The 17,282-nt window shown below is 45.9% G+C and overlaps 1 protein-coding gene across 3 annotated transcripts in view; it reads left to right on the forward strand.

Moving 5' to 3' along the window:
- LOC109855961 (discoidin domain-containing receptor 2-like) overlaps positions 1-17,282 on the forward strand; it is a 113,816-nt gene that overhangs the window by 72,649 nt on the left and 23,885 nt on the right. For 2 of the 3 annotated variants that reach the window (XM_020430716.1, XM_020430714.1), the window contains exon 2: positions 15,536-15,663. In XM_020430716.1, the coding sequence (XP_020286305.1) occupies positions 15,555-15,663 (109 nt within the window). In that variant the 5' untranslated portion in view covers positions 15,536-15,554. Of the gene's footprint in view, positions 1-3,309; positions 3,351-15,535; positions 15,664-17,282 lie in introns of those variants that run through there. The other variant, XM_020430715.1, reaches the window with a different exon arrangement.

Raw genomic sequence — 17,282 nt, forward strand, 5'->3', positions numbered from 1 at the left:
GGCCGGGCGCGTAATATACACACACACACACACATATATACACACTTTCGTATATCGAATCGTATATCGCGATTTTGCGACCCCACGCAATATCGTATAATTGGAATTAAATGCAGTAATTACGATAATTACGGGGGGAAGGGGTTATGCTACCTCGTGTCAGAGTCGTCTGCGTCTTTTCCGCGAATTTCTCTCCGTTATCTCAGGCAAGTTCCGTGAGTGAAATTTTTTATGAAACACGACAAATCGTTTTGAGAACCGTAAGAGCAATCAAAGACGTCGTCACGACGAGACACGCGTGTTTAACGCGAGCGAGTTTCTTACGAAATGAGAAAATAGTATTTGTATAGATGAGTTTCTCTCTGTAGAAGAGTCTGATTAAACGCTTCCAGAACGCGCGGAAATGGGATTCACAGATAAAGACAATATCCATCGTTACACACACACACACACACACGTAGACCGGATAACACGCTCGATCCACGATGTTGTTTACACGACGACCAAAACTCGCCTCTTCCGAGGGTAAGAGAGAAAAAGATCGCGCGAGAGAGGAAAGAAACCAAGAGTCCCACTCGAGAAGATGAAGCGCAATGTCCTCTGACTTTCTGTACGTTCTTGTTTGCCCTCCTCTTCCTTTGACTCTATAGCTGCGATCTCACCTCCTCGCCTTAGAAAAGAAGAATGGCCGCGGGGTAAAGGGCGTTCTCGGGAGAGAGAACGAACGCGCTCCTTCTCGCAGACGCAGAAAACATCGGTTACACGAACGCGCGGAGCGCTTCTAATCTGGTTTAACTTGTTTACCAGCCCTCGATAAAGGAGCAATGCAATCCGCGCGCGGGCGCGCGAAATTTCACGTCGGCCGCCGCCGCGCTTCTCGCACAGACCGTCTGAAATCTGACTTGAAATTTATTGCGGCGGTAAATATAGAGGCGGCGGGTGGGTGGATTCCGGTCGCGGAGGGTAAGGTATAAAGGAGAAATGGCGGAGAGGGCAGTTTGGCGAGCGTTGGAAGGAAGGAAGGAAGGGGGGAGGAGAGTAGGCACACCGGCACCCAGTTTAGGGGAGGTGGAGAAGGTTAAACCGCAGCACGCCCGGTACTTGTAACACGCTCGGTTTTCGCCGAGGTTTTTCGTAAGTTCTTTGGAAGCGTCTCCCCGTCACTCGAAACGCAGCTGGTCTTTCTGTGACTCGTTCGAGATCGTGTAAACCGTGACGACGAAACACACACGACGACGACGACGACAACGACGACGACGACGACGACGACGACGACGACGACGAAGAAGAAGACGAAGAAGAAGAAGAAGAAGAAGAAGAAGAAGAAGACGACAACATTGGCGGTGTCGGTGTCGCGGGAACCGTTTTAACGAGACTGCTCGAGGGGATTCATTGAGACGCCGGCTGCTTCTTCGACGGCCACGTGACTCTTTCCATTCTTCCCGTTTCTCCCTTCTTTATAACCCGGCGTGTTTTATTATTCGTCGTCTCTTATACTCCCTTCTTTCATTCCGACTGTACATACGCCCTTACCCGTCGGCTAACCTTTATTTTCTTCTTCCCCGAATTCTCGGCATTATTCAGCGGGCGCACGTTCCTCATCGAGGATGCACGCACGTACTGACTACCTGCTACGCGCGACGACGATGACGACGTCGAAGAGTCGTTGGAGTCCACGTTGAAATCCACGACGGGGAAACGTCACGCTGTCGATGCCAATTCGATGCGCAAACGAGCTTCCATTTATCCGTGTTATTTATGGATGGTACATCACGGTCGCGCATTTTCTCTTATCCTACGCAGATTTTTTTTGACGAACATACACATACGCAATAATGTTTTTGTCAGCTGGATTTGAACCATTTCTCTTTTTGTACGGTACTTTTTTTTTATTCTTTTCTCGGTGACTCGGTGAACGCATTTGTAATTGGCAATTTCGATTTCGGCAAGAGAGAGAGAGAGAGAGAAACGTGTGTGAATTTTCTTTTCATAAAATTCAATATTGGAACACTTGTTTCTTCCTTTGCGCTATCTCCCGTGCGCGCTTTTGCGTATCGTGTGTGGAATGTAATTTAACGAAGTGTTTAATCGCAATACGTTGATACGTATTAACGAAATTACTGACGTATGCCGATAATATCGGCGAATATGAATAGAATCGGAAAACGAAATTTTCATTTGCTGCTAAAACGCGCGAAACGGGATTACGCATTTGCGATACCATCTCGTTAAAAGCACAAAACGCTCGTGAAAAGCTAGTATTATAAAGTGCTCATCGTATAACGCGCGCGGAGAATATACACCCCGCTCGTTCCCCCAATCGAAATTTTGATTACGCTCGCGTTACTGATTGTGCGAGTCGCATTATGAGCTTTAATCACTTTAATTACTTATTGCATGTAATTAAGCATAGTTTATTGCACTCGCGCTGACGAGCGCGGATCCGATGAAAACCGGTTCGTATCTCGTTGACGCGTGACCGTGCAAATTTCGGTGACATGTACGTACGTGCGCGTGTACACACGTACGTACGGTATAATGAAACCTGGAGTCGCAATTCTCTACCGAATCAAAGCCAGACTAATTGTCAACATTATCCCGATGTATAGAAAATCGGCGGTTTCATTATCGACGCGCGTTTTGAAACGCAACCAGAATAAATAAATATATATATATTTATTATGCGAACTCGCGAGACTCTCGTCAAACGTCGTCGCATCTATACGAGGGTTCTGTTGTAAGTACGTGGTAATACGCTGAGGTAATATATAGTCGCATAATTTTTTGCGCGTTTGCCTCGTTAAAACGATCTCACCGGGATCTCGCATCTATATTACGACAAGTCAGGATGTTGCGGAACACACTTTGCAAAGGCCCACGTGCGACTGTCGCCGGACATGTTTGCGCGACGCGGTAATGAACGGTTTCTACCGAAAGGTTATATACGCGTCGGCCCATTTCTCACCGCCCCTGACCGTTCTTTATGGGGTGGTACGTTGTAACGAGCTCCCGTGCTCCGCCGTCTCTTCCTTCTCTCATTAAAACGTCCACCGACGTCTTATTGTACGTCTTATTATCATCATTACCGCGCGATGGAACACGCAAGCTGCGCCCACGCCTTTTGACGCGGCGAACATTCGAGAGAGAGAGAGACTCAACGTCGTGTTATTAACAATTTGCGAATGTCTATCGGGAAATATATGTATATATTCATCAACAATTTTACAATAATACAACAATAATTACCAGTCGTTTTGTTTTTGATTATTAAGACCAATTATTATTTGTGTTACAGGTGAGTCAACGAGAACGGTCACGCTCATAGAGAGAATCAGAGGCTATTTCGAGCAGTGAGTTTAATTATAAATAATTACACGGCACGTGTTCAGAACAGACTTCGTCCAGTTGCAGTCGGTGTATCTATCGTTCTTGTGCGTGTCGCGGAAATTAAAATAGAAATGATAGACTCGAATTCTATGGGTGCGACGAAAACGAGCTCGGGACACGCACAAAGGCGCGGTTGCGTTTCAAGCGAAGCGCGCGCACATTCTCCCTTTGTATATATATTTTTTTTTTTTTTGTTTCCTTCTCTTCCCCCTCACCCCATATGTGCGATATGCTGGCTGGTGTTTGATTGTCGACGAAAGACGCGCTCCGGCGATGACTGTTCCAGGCCCGACGCGCTCTCGGACTCTCCCGGGAGGGATCCACCTTCCCCGTTTTCTACGGAGTAAACTGTTTTCTTAGGCACTCGGGACTCTTCAAAAATTCCTAAATATTTACTCGAGTGGAGGACTCCCAGACGGACGACACTTAAACGGTATTCTCTGAGCCGGGTACACGAAGACGGGCTTAAGTCCCCTGAAGGACGGATTAGAGCCTCTCCTGCGCGTTTCTCCTTTTTCTCTTTCTCTCTCTCTCTCTCGTTTTCTCCTCTCTCATTTCCGCCGTTTTTCCTTCTTACTATTTTTCTCCCGGCGTTTCCTTCTTTCGCGTGTTCTCTCCCCCCGTCTTTTCTCGTTCCCGTTACAGGAAAGATCCGTGCAGAATTTGCGCTGAGGGAAATCATTCTTTGAAAAGTCGAGCGTTTCCGCAGTGTATACATCATAAGGTGATAAAAACGCGGGATTTGTCATTGGAAAATAGAGATCTTTCTGCGCGCGCGCGCGCGCGAGCGAGCGCGAGCTTACCGCGCACGCATTGAAATACGATGAATTATATATATGAATTGATATTACATAAAACTGTCGACGGTATCTGTCTTATGGAAATAGCGCTTTTATACAATTTCCAACTTAAAAAATCTGTTTCGTTATATTTTGTCATTTTTTTTTTTTTTTTTTAAACTAATAATATATGAATATAGGGACATGAAGAGGCGTTTGCAGGATGTTGTGCGTGAATGTGCTTTAAATATATATATATGTATACACATATATACTTCGAAATAATTTTTTTCCTCCATATTTTTTTTTTTAATTGTTAGATACGTGTCGTTCTCGGAGGTTTTTGTTATCGTATTCTCGTAAATCTGATTGAAAATGTGCTGTTTCTTGTGTGCTACTTCTTTCTTCTTCTACGATGATTAGATCGTTCGTCGTAACACGAGACTTTTTTTTTCATAATTTAGCATCGACTTCTCGCAATGATTCGGCAATTCACTTCTCCGGTAATGTTGCGAACTTTTTGATCGTTCTTTAAAAAGTCCGAGTGCTTCCTCGAGCGTTTATCACTTTCAATCGCGAAAACTTCGCGGCGTCTTTGTGCCTTTGTAACGCGAAATTGTATCACGATCCGCACTAGCTTGTCATTGCCTTGTCATAAATATTTGATTTGACCGATTCAACGTCGTTCCACTGTTCGAAAACTTTTTCAAGCTTCCGGAGAGAAACCACTCGGCGATCGAATATCGCGAATCGGAGTAGTGTTCCCGATGAACGTTTTTCCGCGCAGGTGTGGAAGAATTCCGCGCGCGCGGAAGACAGCGTTTTCTTCAGACACAGACGGTGTGAGACCGGTCCAAACGACGGGAACTCGATTCCGCAGCTTCTCTTGACTTTTTTCTTTTTTTTTTTTTTTTTTTTTTTTTTCGACTGGTTTCAGACGTCGCCTCGATGCAAAAGCATTCCCTTGTTCGAAGTTCCCGCGCTCCTCACCCACCGATTCCCCGTCGCAGTCGCGGCGCTTTCTGTCTGAGAGCTTCGAAAACTTTCGGGTGCTGAAATACCAAGCTGTATTAAACATGAATAAACGATTTATGAGAACAGAACGGCTGTAACGGGTTTGGCGGCGTAGGCGCTTGACGGCGCGGCGACGTCGCAAGATGACGGGGTCTAGTAAAACCGAGACCGAGACAATATCGTCCTCTCGCGAAGTTCCTTTTCCCTCTCTCATTCTTCTCGCGCGTGATCCCGATCCTCGCCTCGTTTATTCGCTGATAATTAATAACCGCCTCCAACGACTATACACATACATATAACGCCCGAGCTCTCTGGGTTTCCTATCTGCATTGTCATCGCTCCGGAATAATAACTCTTCGGCGATTGGCGGGGTACGAGAGCCAGACACATACACACACACACACACACACACACGCATACACGCTTCGTGGTGCAAATAACAGATTAACCCTTTCGGCCATTCGATTTCTCCGAACCTTTTGATTTTCATCCCATCGGATCGAGACCGCAAAGTAAAACGAACCGGGTGTTAGACAGCGGCCCCGAAGCCACGAACTTATCGCGAAAAGATACGCGGGTATAAAAGCGAGATGTAATTTCTATTGAGAGAAAAAGAGACAGACAGATCTGTTAAGGAGAAAGCGGCAGATCTTATTTTACCGATGCGTTATTCTTGGAGTTCAACCGCGGAAAGCGGAAAAGGAAATATCGTTTGAGTGAAAGAAAAAAAATATATATTAAACCGGAGGGAAGGTATATACATGTATATACATAATATATGTGTGCGTATATATATATATATATATATATGTATGAAGAGTGAAAGAAAAAGAGAAAGAGAGAGAGAGAAAGTCGCGGATAAAAGGATTCAATTGAGCGCGCGAACGTGGCCTCTTTCTCGCGAAACGGGTTCCGACGGAAACTTCGGGGGCTTCAAAGCGATTTCATTTCATGCGCGCTCGCGAAGTTGGCTCCGCTTGCGGATTGCCGCAAGCTAATTTGCGAGCGTCAGCTGCGTATTTCTGCAACTATTCTGAGTTACACTCGCGGCGTTAACCCGCGCAGAGACGGCGGAACGTTAAAAACGCCGCCGATACCAAACGCGATATATCGCGTGTACTTTTTTCTCCTTCCTCCCCCCTTCCCCGTTGCGTATAAGCATAGATTCGCGCGTTGCTGCTTTTCATCGCGCGCGCGTCCGGGGGAAAATAATTAATTCGCGTGAATCATAAAACTTGTCGCCGGGAAACAACCGCGCCCGGGACGAGAAGCACAACCGCGCGCAGTTCTTTTACGATTCTCTCTTGAAAAAGGTACGTGTCGCGCGCACGTCAGAAGTGCGAGAGGAGAGATTCTAGCGACGTTCTCTCATCGCACAATCTAATCAGCACATTAACGGGAGCGATAACGTCCGCTCGTAAATCCACGACACACGGGTAACGATCTTTCTCTACGTGCGCCACGCTTCAAACGCCGTACATTCGACGCCGTCGGACGTTGCGATGTTTTGCTCGTATAGGTGCGAAACGACGCGAATTTGCGACCGGTCGTTAATTTTACCCCGCGGATATGCGCGTTGACGCAGCAAGCGAGGATTCTCTCAAATAAATACTCCATGTGAATTAAGACTCGTCGTAAAATCGATCAAAAAACAAACAAAAAAAGAACAAAACGTGCACGGAACATAAAGAGACATTAAACTTGCAACGCATTCGTGAATCGTGACGCGCGTCCACGTTTCGAACGGAGATTCAAAATAGCGCGTTTGTCAAGAACCTGAAAATATTATACGTGCAGACGTCGCTTTAGTAACTAAAAAACGCACATGATTCGCGGAATAAAAAAGTTAAATATTTTTGCGACAACTTTTTGAAAAACGCAAATAAACGTGAAAATGGCAGAACGCTATTCTAGAACGCAAAGTTAGAGTTATGACGCCACTATTTCCGGAGCGCGTAGTTTGAATGTTACTACGCGTACTTGTAGAGTAAAAAAAAAAAAAAAAAAGTTTAACGACCACCCCGTGAACTAGCATCGCTCGCCCGAACGCCACTCCAGAAGTAATTTTACATGCCAATATTCTATCTCGATTCCGGCCATCACTTGGCTATCGACTCGTGACATCGTTTGCGCTCGAGGTTCCCTGCCATTCTATCAGCGATAGATACCACTCTCTGTACTCTTTGTCAAATGAAGTGCTATCGAATCCTGATACCTCGCCCGACTTCGCTCCGAGCAGCGAACCAAGTCTGAACCAGATCGTTACCGCTCTTCCGTTCGATCGCGTCATCGTTTGGCGCACCATTACACGGCAAACCAGCTGAAATCTGCGTAGTAAAATATATAAATGTGGAACGTCACGATAGAATATCGAATACGATCCCTATATTCTTTCTCTCTCTCTCTCTCTCTCTCTCTCTTTTTTCCGTTACGTCAGCGCGAAGAAATAACAGCAGAAAAATCTCCGATTCTTCCAGCGGAGAGAAAGATAAATGTTCTTCAAGTGGAGAAATGAGGTAAAATTAATAAAACAGCTTGTTTCTCTCGATCGTTAACTCGAACAGTAGACGGGCTGACATGAAAATTTCAGTCGACCTTGGCTGCGCGCGCGGAGGGTGTTATCGTCTCCTACCACCACCCGTGGAGAAAGAAAGAAAGAGAGAGAGAGAGAGAGAGAGAGAGAGACCGCGTTGAAATATTTAACGTTTCGATTGTTCATTCGTCTGGTGCGTGTCAAACAAGCATAAGGCGGCTGCTTTTCTTCGTATCGCGAAAAATATTGTTTGTGAAAATTGATAGCGATACGCTCGCAAAGCAATCGCGAGTCGTCGTTGTATCAGACACGAAATAAATATATATAGTATGCGCGGCTGTGAAATTCACACACATGCAGAAAGGTACAAAGAGTAAGTGCTCTCAAGGATATCGACGTTCGCTCTATCTTGTCGGTTATCCTCTGCGTAAAGGATCGAGCCTCTGAACACCATGAGAGAATTCCGACAGGGGTTGGAGGAAGAGAAACGGCGCCGAGGCCTCCCTACTGCAACTCCCGTGCAGGAGGCAGGAGGTGGAGAATGGCGGAGCTTCGGTACGGTATGTACGACGGTAGCAGTGCATTTCACTTGTTCGAGGCATAAACTGGGACGGTAGACGTGCCGGTATGAAAATTTCAATCGGCCGGGGTAGAAGTGTCGGTAGAACGCGCGAGGGGAGGAGACGAGCGTGAAGGTAGAACACTGGATAGTGGTGGGCTCAGGTGAAGGTACAGGTGGAGGAGGCAATGAAGGAAGGAGAACACACACACAAAGAAGGAGAGAGAGAGAGAGAGAGAGAGAGGGAGAGAAGAAACGCAATGTGGGGGAGGATGGGGAGGGTAAAGTGGTTCTGGACCGTGTGGATATATCACCGTCTCTCTTTCTCTCGCAGTTTCTCCGCCCGGTTGATTCGCCGTACGGCAGTTTCTCTCTCCGTCTCTTCTTCTCTCTTTCTCTCCCTGACGGAACGGCATACGAGGCCCTAGCCCGCGGCAAACTGCATAATTCATGGCCCTGCTACACACCGCCTTCTCAGCGGACCCTCTTCCAGAGGGCCGCCGCGCGATCTAACCCTCCTTGCGCCACCACCTTCCACGCTTAAACCTTCTTCCTCACCAGGGTCAGCTTTAGTCGCGTGCATTGTACGTCACCATGTATGCGCGTGCTTGCTTAACCCATGCATACGAAAGAATCTGTGTGTGTATGTGTGTGTGTGTGTGTGTGTGTGTGGCACGGATAAAGTTGGTCCTACGACCAAGTATATACACGCGCGCGTTCCTAACCTCGCGCACCACGCGCAGAATGTAGGCGAATATTTGGGCTGAGTTATGGGCGGTTATACCCCCCGTTGAGGTAGCGCGGACTCCTAACGAGAGGAACGTTACTTCGGTCGCTCTCGATCGCGTCGGAATACCATCCCTGACGCAGAACAAGATTCGAAGATTCGGTATAATGGATTTTTACGAGGCCGCTGTCAACCGGACCAAGTTTTACGCGCGTCGCTATCTCTTTATAGGTTTCTGTAAGGTTTTTCGAGGTCTATACTTTTTTTTCTTATTTGTATTGCGCTTTCAAAAGTCGCGCGCCGACTACAGTGATAAACATCGCATTTTGAATCGTCTGGGCGGGACGACGTTTATTGTGGAGTTCTTTTCATCTCAGCTTTGCGACAGAGAGCGCGGAAAAGCAACGGTTAGCGGAGAGACGACGTTAATCCCTAAATAGTATTTGCGATTCGTGAATTTTCTCTTTTAAATTCGCGTCGGAACTTGCGGAATATGTACTGCCCGATACCGGTTGGGATTGTGACGGAAATAAAATAGCAAGGTATAAATTTCAAACGCTTAATGCCACACGTGAAATATATATCGGTGATGGGTGGGGGGGGGGGATCTTGCATTTTTTAGATAGAATGATATATTTTAAAAGACGCGTTTGAATAATAACGCTCGGCAATTTTGAAGAGGCAAAACGTGTATCAAATGCAATACATTTACACACGCACACACCTTTTTTACTCTTTCACAAAGCGTGAACTTTTTTTTCCGCAGGCATTACTTTCACGCGAATATTCTTTGCGCAAGCAAATTATCCCCGACCATCTCGCGTTTCGTAATTCTTTCCTTAGAAGAAAACTTGCACAACACATTCAGTTGCTCTTTGATCTTGAAATAATATTCCTTATTGTTTCTCTCCCATTGGGAAGATTGCGATTAAACTTGTGTTAGTTGAGTTTCAATTTTCCCCTCTTTTTCTTTGATTTTCTCTCTTTCGTGCATTTGTAACATCTGTTTTTTCTCGTCGTATCTCAACTGTTAATGGTTATCATAAATTCTCGAACCACCTTGAAAACACAAGCGAACGCGCACATAAGTTGCATAGTATCGTCGACGTCGTCGTCGTTAAAATCGATTACGTTCGATCGCTGAGAGCGATTCTCGCGCGCTCAGCGCGAGACTCGTCTGCACGCGGAGAGCTCGCGAAAGAGTGTACGCAAAGCAATTGGAGAAACAAAGTGTGCGCGGAGAGCGCACGAAATTAATACGGAACCGGCTTTAATCTAACGAACGCGCAGCGGCGTTTTGAAGTGCGGGAAAGAGAAACGCTTGAACGAGATGCAGATACGTCCCGAGGCACGGCCAGAAGCCGCGCAAGTCGTTTTCTCGTCCTACCGGAGAAGCGTACCGGTTCTTGCACTGAATAAATGGGAGACGCTCTGCCATCTTGGGTTCCCATCGCTCGCGCCACGGAAGATAAACATCAGCAGCGGCGGCAACAGCAGCCGCAGCACCAACAGCACACAGTAGCCGGAGGGGAACCGTCGTAATTAGCCGGGTTTGCGTGTCTCTTCTTTTTTTTCGCGTTAGAAACGTCGCGCTTCGAAGTCGCCGCGCGATGTTCGACGGTGTCTGTTTATGAACCGTTTCGCGAATCGATCAAAGTCTCTGACGACCTGATGACCGAACGATCTTATCAATGGCAAGAGCATGCCGTGTGGCTTTTCAAGTCGCGGAAATGCGCGAAAGACAAGATACGGATTGTCGTTAACTTTTGCGCTTTGAGCGGAAAATATCGGAATATCAAAGAACCCCCGCGAGACTTATTACCTAACTTCGTGAATTAATAAGATTCGGATAATAAATTACGTATCGCTCTGACGAAGCGACTCGAAAGTTCGTTAAAAGATGGATTCTTGATAAATTCAGAAAGATTCTAACTGCTTCAAGGGATAAAGTTGTGAAAGGCAAATTAAGGTCGTTTGATGATAGCAGTATGGAAATTTTATTCGCGAGAAAGATATGCCGCTTTTGTCTAATTGCACAAAATAATAAACAAATTAAAATAAGCACTTGTTTATTTGAAGTTCTTGTGCATTGAAAGCGATACGAGAATCGAGTTTCAAGTATGTCCTTCGAGCAACGGTACAGATCCTTTAAATAAGTAAAAATATTACACTTTTGCAATTCTTATTTCTTTCTGTTATCTGTGATTAAAACGACGATGTGAAACGTCACTTTGCGATTTTTCTCTTGCGTCGACGACGACTTTGCGTCGTCACAAGAGAGTCTACAAAAATAAGTCGCGGCGCGCCCCGGCAATTACGCGAGGACGACTTCGTCGAGTTTTAATTTGCCTGCCGCGCGAGCTCTCTCGAGACCCGCCGCCGCGCGCGCGTTCGGGTACGCAGTGCTTTCCACGAATTCACGCGCAAATTTATGCGCCCGAACGATGGAAACAGCGCTCAAAAGAGCCACCATGCTTGCCTTTCCTACCGTAAATCTCGTCGGCCGAGAATTGCGCGTTTCCTTGCGAAAGACAGGAAAAGGCACTTCGGGCACAAATTTCACGCTCGGTCGTTGGAATTCCTGCAATATGCACTTTTCCGGATGTTCGCGACTTTATAAGACGGACGTTTTCAGTCTAATTAAATGTTTGTGTTAAACGTATTCACTCTCAACACACAAGAGTCGATCATTTTTATTTTGCGTCTTAGTAAGTTTTTTTTGTTTGCGTTTTAGTGAGTGAATGTTTTTCCACTTTGTTGTTGGAAACGAGATTTTCCTTTGTATTATGAAAAAATTGTAAGAAATTTCAGCAGACAGAAGCACACTTAGCTTCGCGAAGAAATCTTGTTTTACACTTTTCTTGTGCTGTTTTATCGGAAGAAACGCTTGTGTACGTGCATGCAGAATTTTCACCTGCTAGTTCTCTGAACTTTTTTTTTTTTTTTTCCACCCTCCCCCGGCGTCCTCGAAAACTTCTCGACGAGAAAATGACGCGTTTTCCGCCACGGCTACAGCCGTTCGCGAAGCGGCGGGAGTTGGGATGCGAATTTTTCGCCCGAACTCAAGAGTTCGTCGACGAACGGCGTTTAACGATCCGGAAACGTTGTAAGTGTGGAGATTAAAGCGTGTATTCGTACACGTAGCTGCGAACCTGTGCAAGCAGCACTTCCCTTCGTTCTTCTCTTACCATTCACACCACCTTTCGGAATGACACGTTGGGAACGGAGCCAAGCGGACTCTAGAATGTGCTATAGGAATGCTCCCAAATAGGAATACTTCTCGCGGCTTTTAATTTAAGTTTGAATTTCAGGGAAAATAATTATCCGCGGCGGGTGAAAATAAAAATACAGAAAACTCCGTATTGTGGTATTGATTCAAATATTGCGTTGTGTGTTTGTACTTTTTAATACATTAAAAAACTTGCGCACGAAAATAAATGGAATTAGATTAGAATAAAAATTAAACGCGTATCTCTCTCGCGGAATCTCCTTCCGCATCGATGTACCGCGTCGTGCACGGAATGCGAGAAATCCGGATTCGACTTTTGACTAAAATATTTTTTTTTTTCCGCAATGAGAATTTTAAATTTTACATGAGAGTACATTGAATATTTCACATATGCGAGATGAGAAATTTATTCATTCTATGTGAATTTTCAAATTAAATTTAATTCGAATCTCTCCAAGTTTATTAATCTATAAGTCTATTTGCACATTTAAATAATTGCACGTACATCTGGTATACCAGCTCGTATCGATCTTAATACTCAGTTGTTTAATGTTGTTATGTCATGTTTGTTATGTCACGAACTAGCTGAGAATATCGGGTTTAGAAAAAAATCCGCTGTTACTAGTTCACGCTCCGAACGCGCGCCGAGCGTAATCGAAGCGGCATGATTGATTCGCTGATTCGCTGAACAAATTCATGTGTATTCACTCGTGAAATACGCTCGCGAGATTGTACAAGCGGATGTAGCTTTATCTAGGTCCCATCGTTCACGTTAATTCCACTTAAGCACCGATGCACCTGGCTCGCGCGAGCTCAACGCGCGACGACGAGAGAGCGCGATGCACTCGGCAAAAATGAAGAGACGAATGCCATGCAAATCGAGCATTCGAAGCGCGCACAAGGGCACCTTATTCAGCGGCACATAGTGGAACCGAGTGGCCAAACGCGGCGGTACGGCAGTTCGAGTGAATGAAAGATGGCAGTGTGCGTATTGTAGAATGCTCTGGAACAAACAGGGCACTAAATTCACATGATTTCTTCGCTCGCCAAACGCGGAGACTCGTGCGCGCGCTCTCATGATTCGCTTTGACGATCGTCGACGGCGCCAAGTGTTTGTGTTGGCAGACGCTGAGCGGGATAGTCAAAAGAGAATTTAATTTGTGAAAGAAATGACTGTGGAAATTCACATATCTCCGGATGGACGTAATGCACGTCTGACTCCGCGCGCGCGCGCGCGCGTGTGTGTGTGTTCTTTTTCTCTAAAAGTTATAATTATTTTAGAAATCCGACGGGTATTCTCAGAGCATCGGCAGAAGAATATTAATAAACAACCTCCGCCTCCGGGCAAAAATGTATATCAGCGCGGAGACGTGGACATAATCAAGTCTCTGTAATTACCGAGACATGATTAACCCTCTCCGCTCTCTCTCTCTGAAACTTGCCCGCGAGGTACCAGAGAGTACTCTACGTTACACTCTCTACGTAAAGGTTTCTCGTGCGAAACGCGGATCGATGACGCAATTAGTTCGCGCGAGCTGTTCATTTTCCATGTGATTTTTATCTACAATAATTAAAATTACATACGTGAATGTAATGTCGGAGAAAGAGAAAACAATTTTTGAAACGTTTTTATCAGGGAGATGACGCGCGGTCGCTGCGGGGAATGTATCTCGCGCGACGGCAATACTGTGCATGAATGCTGCTGCATTAGAGCGCGCATTTACGACGAGATTATCCTCGGGACTAATGATTAATTGTATGTTGCGCGCGCGCGCGATTGATCTAATCATCGGTTCAGAAACGAATGCCGCGTCTCACACAATCGGACGAGCGAGCGAGAGAGGCGCTTGGTTGGAGGTTGGCTGCACTCTATGACCTTAATTACTATGTCGACTAATCGATCGCGCGCGCATTGTGATCGTACTATGCTCGACACGGGTACCGGCATACGCATCCACTTCACGCTGAATGGTGTCTTAATTGCCGGTCGGATAATCCGATTCAGCCACTTAATCGATTATGCTCGTCCATGAAGCCACCGCAATCATATTCGCGAATCCTCGAATGGGGATTGGTTATCTGTCGATGTTGATCCGCGGATCTGTATTCGATCTCTATAGAGAGAGTATAGACTGTACGGACAATTACACGGACGATGACCGCAGACATTTCTTTTCAAACGACTGAATTTAATAAAATGTAGAATTTTTTTTCGAAGTTTTGTAAAATTCATGAGAAAACAAGAAATGTGCGAACACATAAATTAATGTGACTCGTTTTCTATAAGAATTTTGGTATAAAACTCGTTAAAACTAAATCAATCTCTCAAAAAGAGAGTGTCTCTTAATTAAAATCAGATCGACTTACAAAAAACAACGTGCGTAAAATATTTGTTACAGATTTCGAGAATTCTCGACCGCGCGGACGGTCAACCCGTAACAATAAATTCTTGAGATTTCGAATTCAGGGATCGCAGCGCGACATAAAAGTCTATCGCCGCTATATTTTTGTCGTGAAATAACGAGTCGCGACCGAGAGGTTCTCTAAACTTGGCTCCAAGATAAGAATCGAGAAACCGTCGACGGTAGTCGAAGAAACATCTCTCCGTCCCCCCACCCGCCGTTAATTAGCCAAAAAGTGAGGTCTTTCGTACGCGATGTTTCCCCTCTCGCTTTTCTTTCCTGCGTCGCGACGACATCGCCGTGAATAAAATACAGTTCCCCCCTTTGCCCCCTCTTCTCCATGAAACCCCTTCGTATTCCCCGACTATCCGGTGTGCACACGAGCACTCGCCCCCTCGCATACACAAGAAGAACGAGCCAAAGAGCCCTACGGCGTACGCCGTAGTTCTTTCTCCCGGGTCTCGTAGCATCCTCTCTCCCGGGGTCCGGGTCTCTCTTTTTTCCGTCTCCTTCGCTCGCGCCGAACGGCCGATCCTAATCTCGATAATGACGCGTAATGGCTGCTGGCGTGAATGTAGCTCTTTGTCCGTGGCTCCTGTACCGGTCGTATATCTGTCCGGTACGGGAACCGCGCCATTTCACCCCGGCGAAAACCACGGGGGAAGCCGAAACGGCCGTTTCCAGGCTCTTTTTTTTTCTACGTCCACGTCGTGTCCCCCTTCCGTCTCCCGATTTCGTTCCGCAACCCTCTCCCGAGATCTCTGTGCCGAGCAAGACGCCTTCCCGGGAATTACGCTTAATCACTCGGTTCTGTGTAACTCCCCCCCTCTCCCTCCCCCAGATATCGTAGGTTTGCTGTATATATATACGTGTATGTGATTGTTTTTCTTTTTTTATTTTTGCAGAAGCGGTTATGAGAGTTCGATGACCACGAGCCCGCGGACCATCGACGCTACCATGGACTACCTGCAGACGTGCCTCATCTTTTATCTGCTGATCCTCTGCTTCTGCGGCGGACGTTCCATAGACATATGTGAGTAGATGTGTCAATCCGACCGATCGTAAGATCCGACTCGACTGGATATACCTTCGGGCGCCGAACGGAATAATTTACACACGTGAACTTCTCAATTAGCATCGATGACGGCTTAAGTGTTATTGATCGGGTTATACCTATCGTTAACTGAAGTACCCGGAAGATAATTTATGTATGCGCATATATACGTATAATCCTTCGCCATAGGAAGTTACAAATAATCGGAGAATATTCTCTTTTTTTTTAAATAATCATTAAATATTAATAACAATGATATTATCACCCACAAAACTTAACACATTAAAACAGAGAGCGTATCATTACCGATGCGTGATATTTCTCACTCAAGATCAATCCCTATCTTCCCTTTCGGCAGAAACTAAGGAGATCGCGGCGGAGGATCGGTCGGTAGGAAATACGTGTTTACATCAGAGGCTATAATTTTACACCAAGATGAGCGCCTCACTCTCCCCCCGGGTTCGCGGTTTCAACCCGATAAAAACAGAAAGGCATCTTTCTGCTCTTCCTCCTCGTGCCGCCGCGCGCATTGCCCTTTGCGCGTTGCATTAAACCTCGGGGCTCGGTTTCTGCTCGGCTTGGTTTCCATCCCATTGACTCCGGCAGCCCGGCATCCACCCTCGTGTCAGGTAAACAGGGCGAGAAACTTGCAAAGTATCCGCCAAGAGTTCCGAAGTCAGCCCCGAGAAAGGCTTTTAGGTACTCGTTCGTGAAATCGAGCTCGAAACTTACGTATACGGGACGTATTTCGCACCCGAAGAATTTCTCGAGCGGGACCGAAAAAGATGGATCGTGATGGTCTCTCGGCTCGGTTACACCGCAACGCGGTATCATCCCTTTTCCTGGATGAGCGAGTAGATCCGAGTTATATGGAATCCATGTACGTACACATACGTGTGTGTGTGTGTGTGTGCGATCGTATTAAAGTTTTCAAAATAGACTTTAGACTTTGGTGCAACAAAACTATCTCGTTACGACGTTGACCGTTGTCGTAAATCGATGTGGGGAAACTGAAACTACGCTCTGTCTCCAATGAATATTAAACAAAAGTTTACGAACACAATGTGGCACGATAAGTGGTTGACAAGTTATCACCTATAGAACCGTAAAGTCTCTAAGTTGCATGATAATCAGCTTATACTTTAACGCTAAATATATATCTGCGCGGCGGCTATTGCGGGAACATACTAAATCAGGAAAGTCGACGTTTGCCTTCCTAACTCTTGCGATCTACGCGCGGGCATACTATTTAACCTCAAAGCCGATACTTGAACCACCTTTGATCCTGCTTATACTTATACTTGAGCATGCCGGGTGGTAATCCCTGAAAACAACTACACAACTACATAAAGTTTCCTAATTAAATTCCATCTGGTTATCAAAGCAGCTCAACATAATACTTTGAGATAACAAGCGGAACAACACCGATTAAAGTGGCAAGATTATGTGCAAAGGAAAGCTGCCAGCTAACTGGTGCGGCGGTAGTTCACAGGTAGCATTATTAAAATAACAATATCACTGTCAGAGTTTGTAAATTTCTATCCGAACTAAATCGTGTACGCATAACATCGACGTTTTCGTTCGAGCGTTTACTTGAA

Source organism: Pseudomyrmex gracilis, unplaced genomic scaffold (assembly GCF_002006095.1).
Source record: "Pseudomyrmex gracilis isolate BER0280 unplaced genomic scaffold, ASM200609v1 scaffold_103, whole genome shotgun sequence".
Lineage (NCBI taxonomy): Eukaryota > Metazoa > Arthropoda > Insecta > Hymenoptera > Formicidae > Pseudomyrmex > Pseudomyrmex gracilis.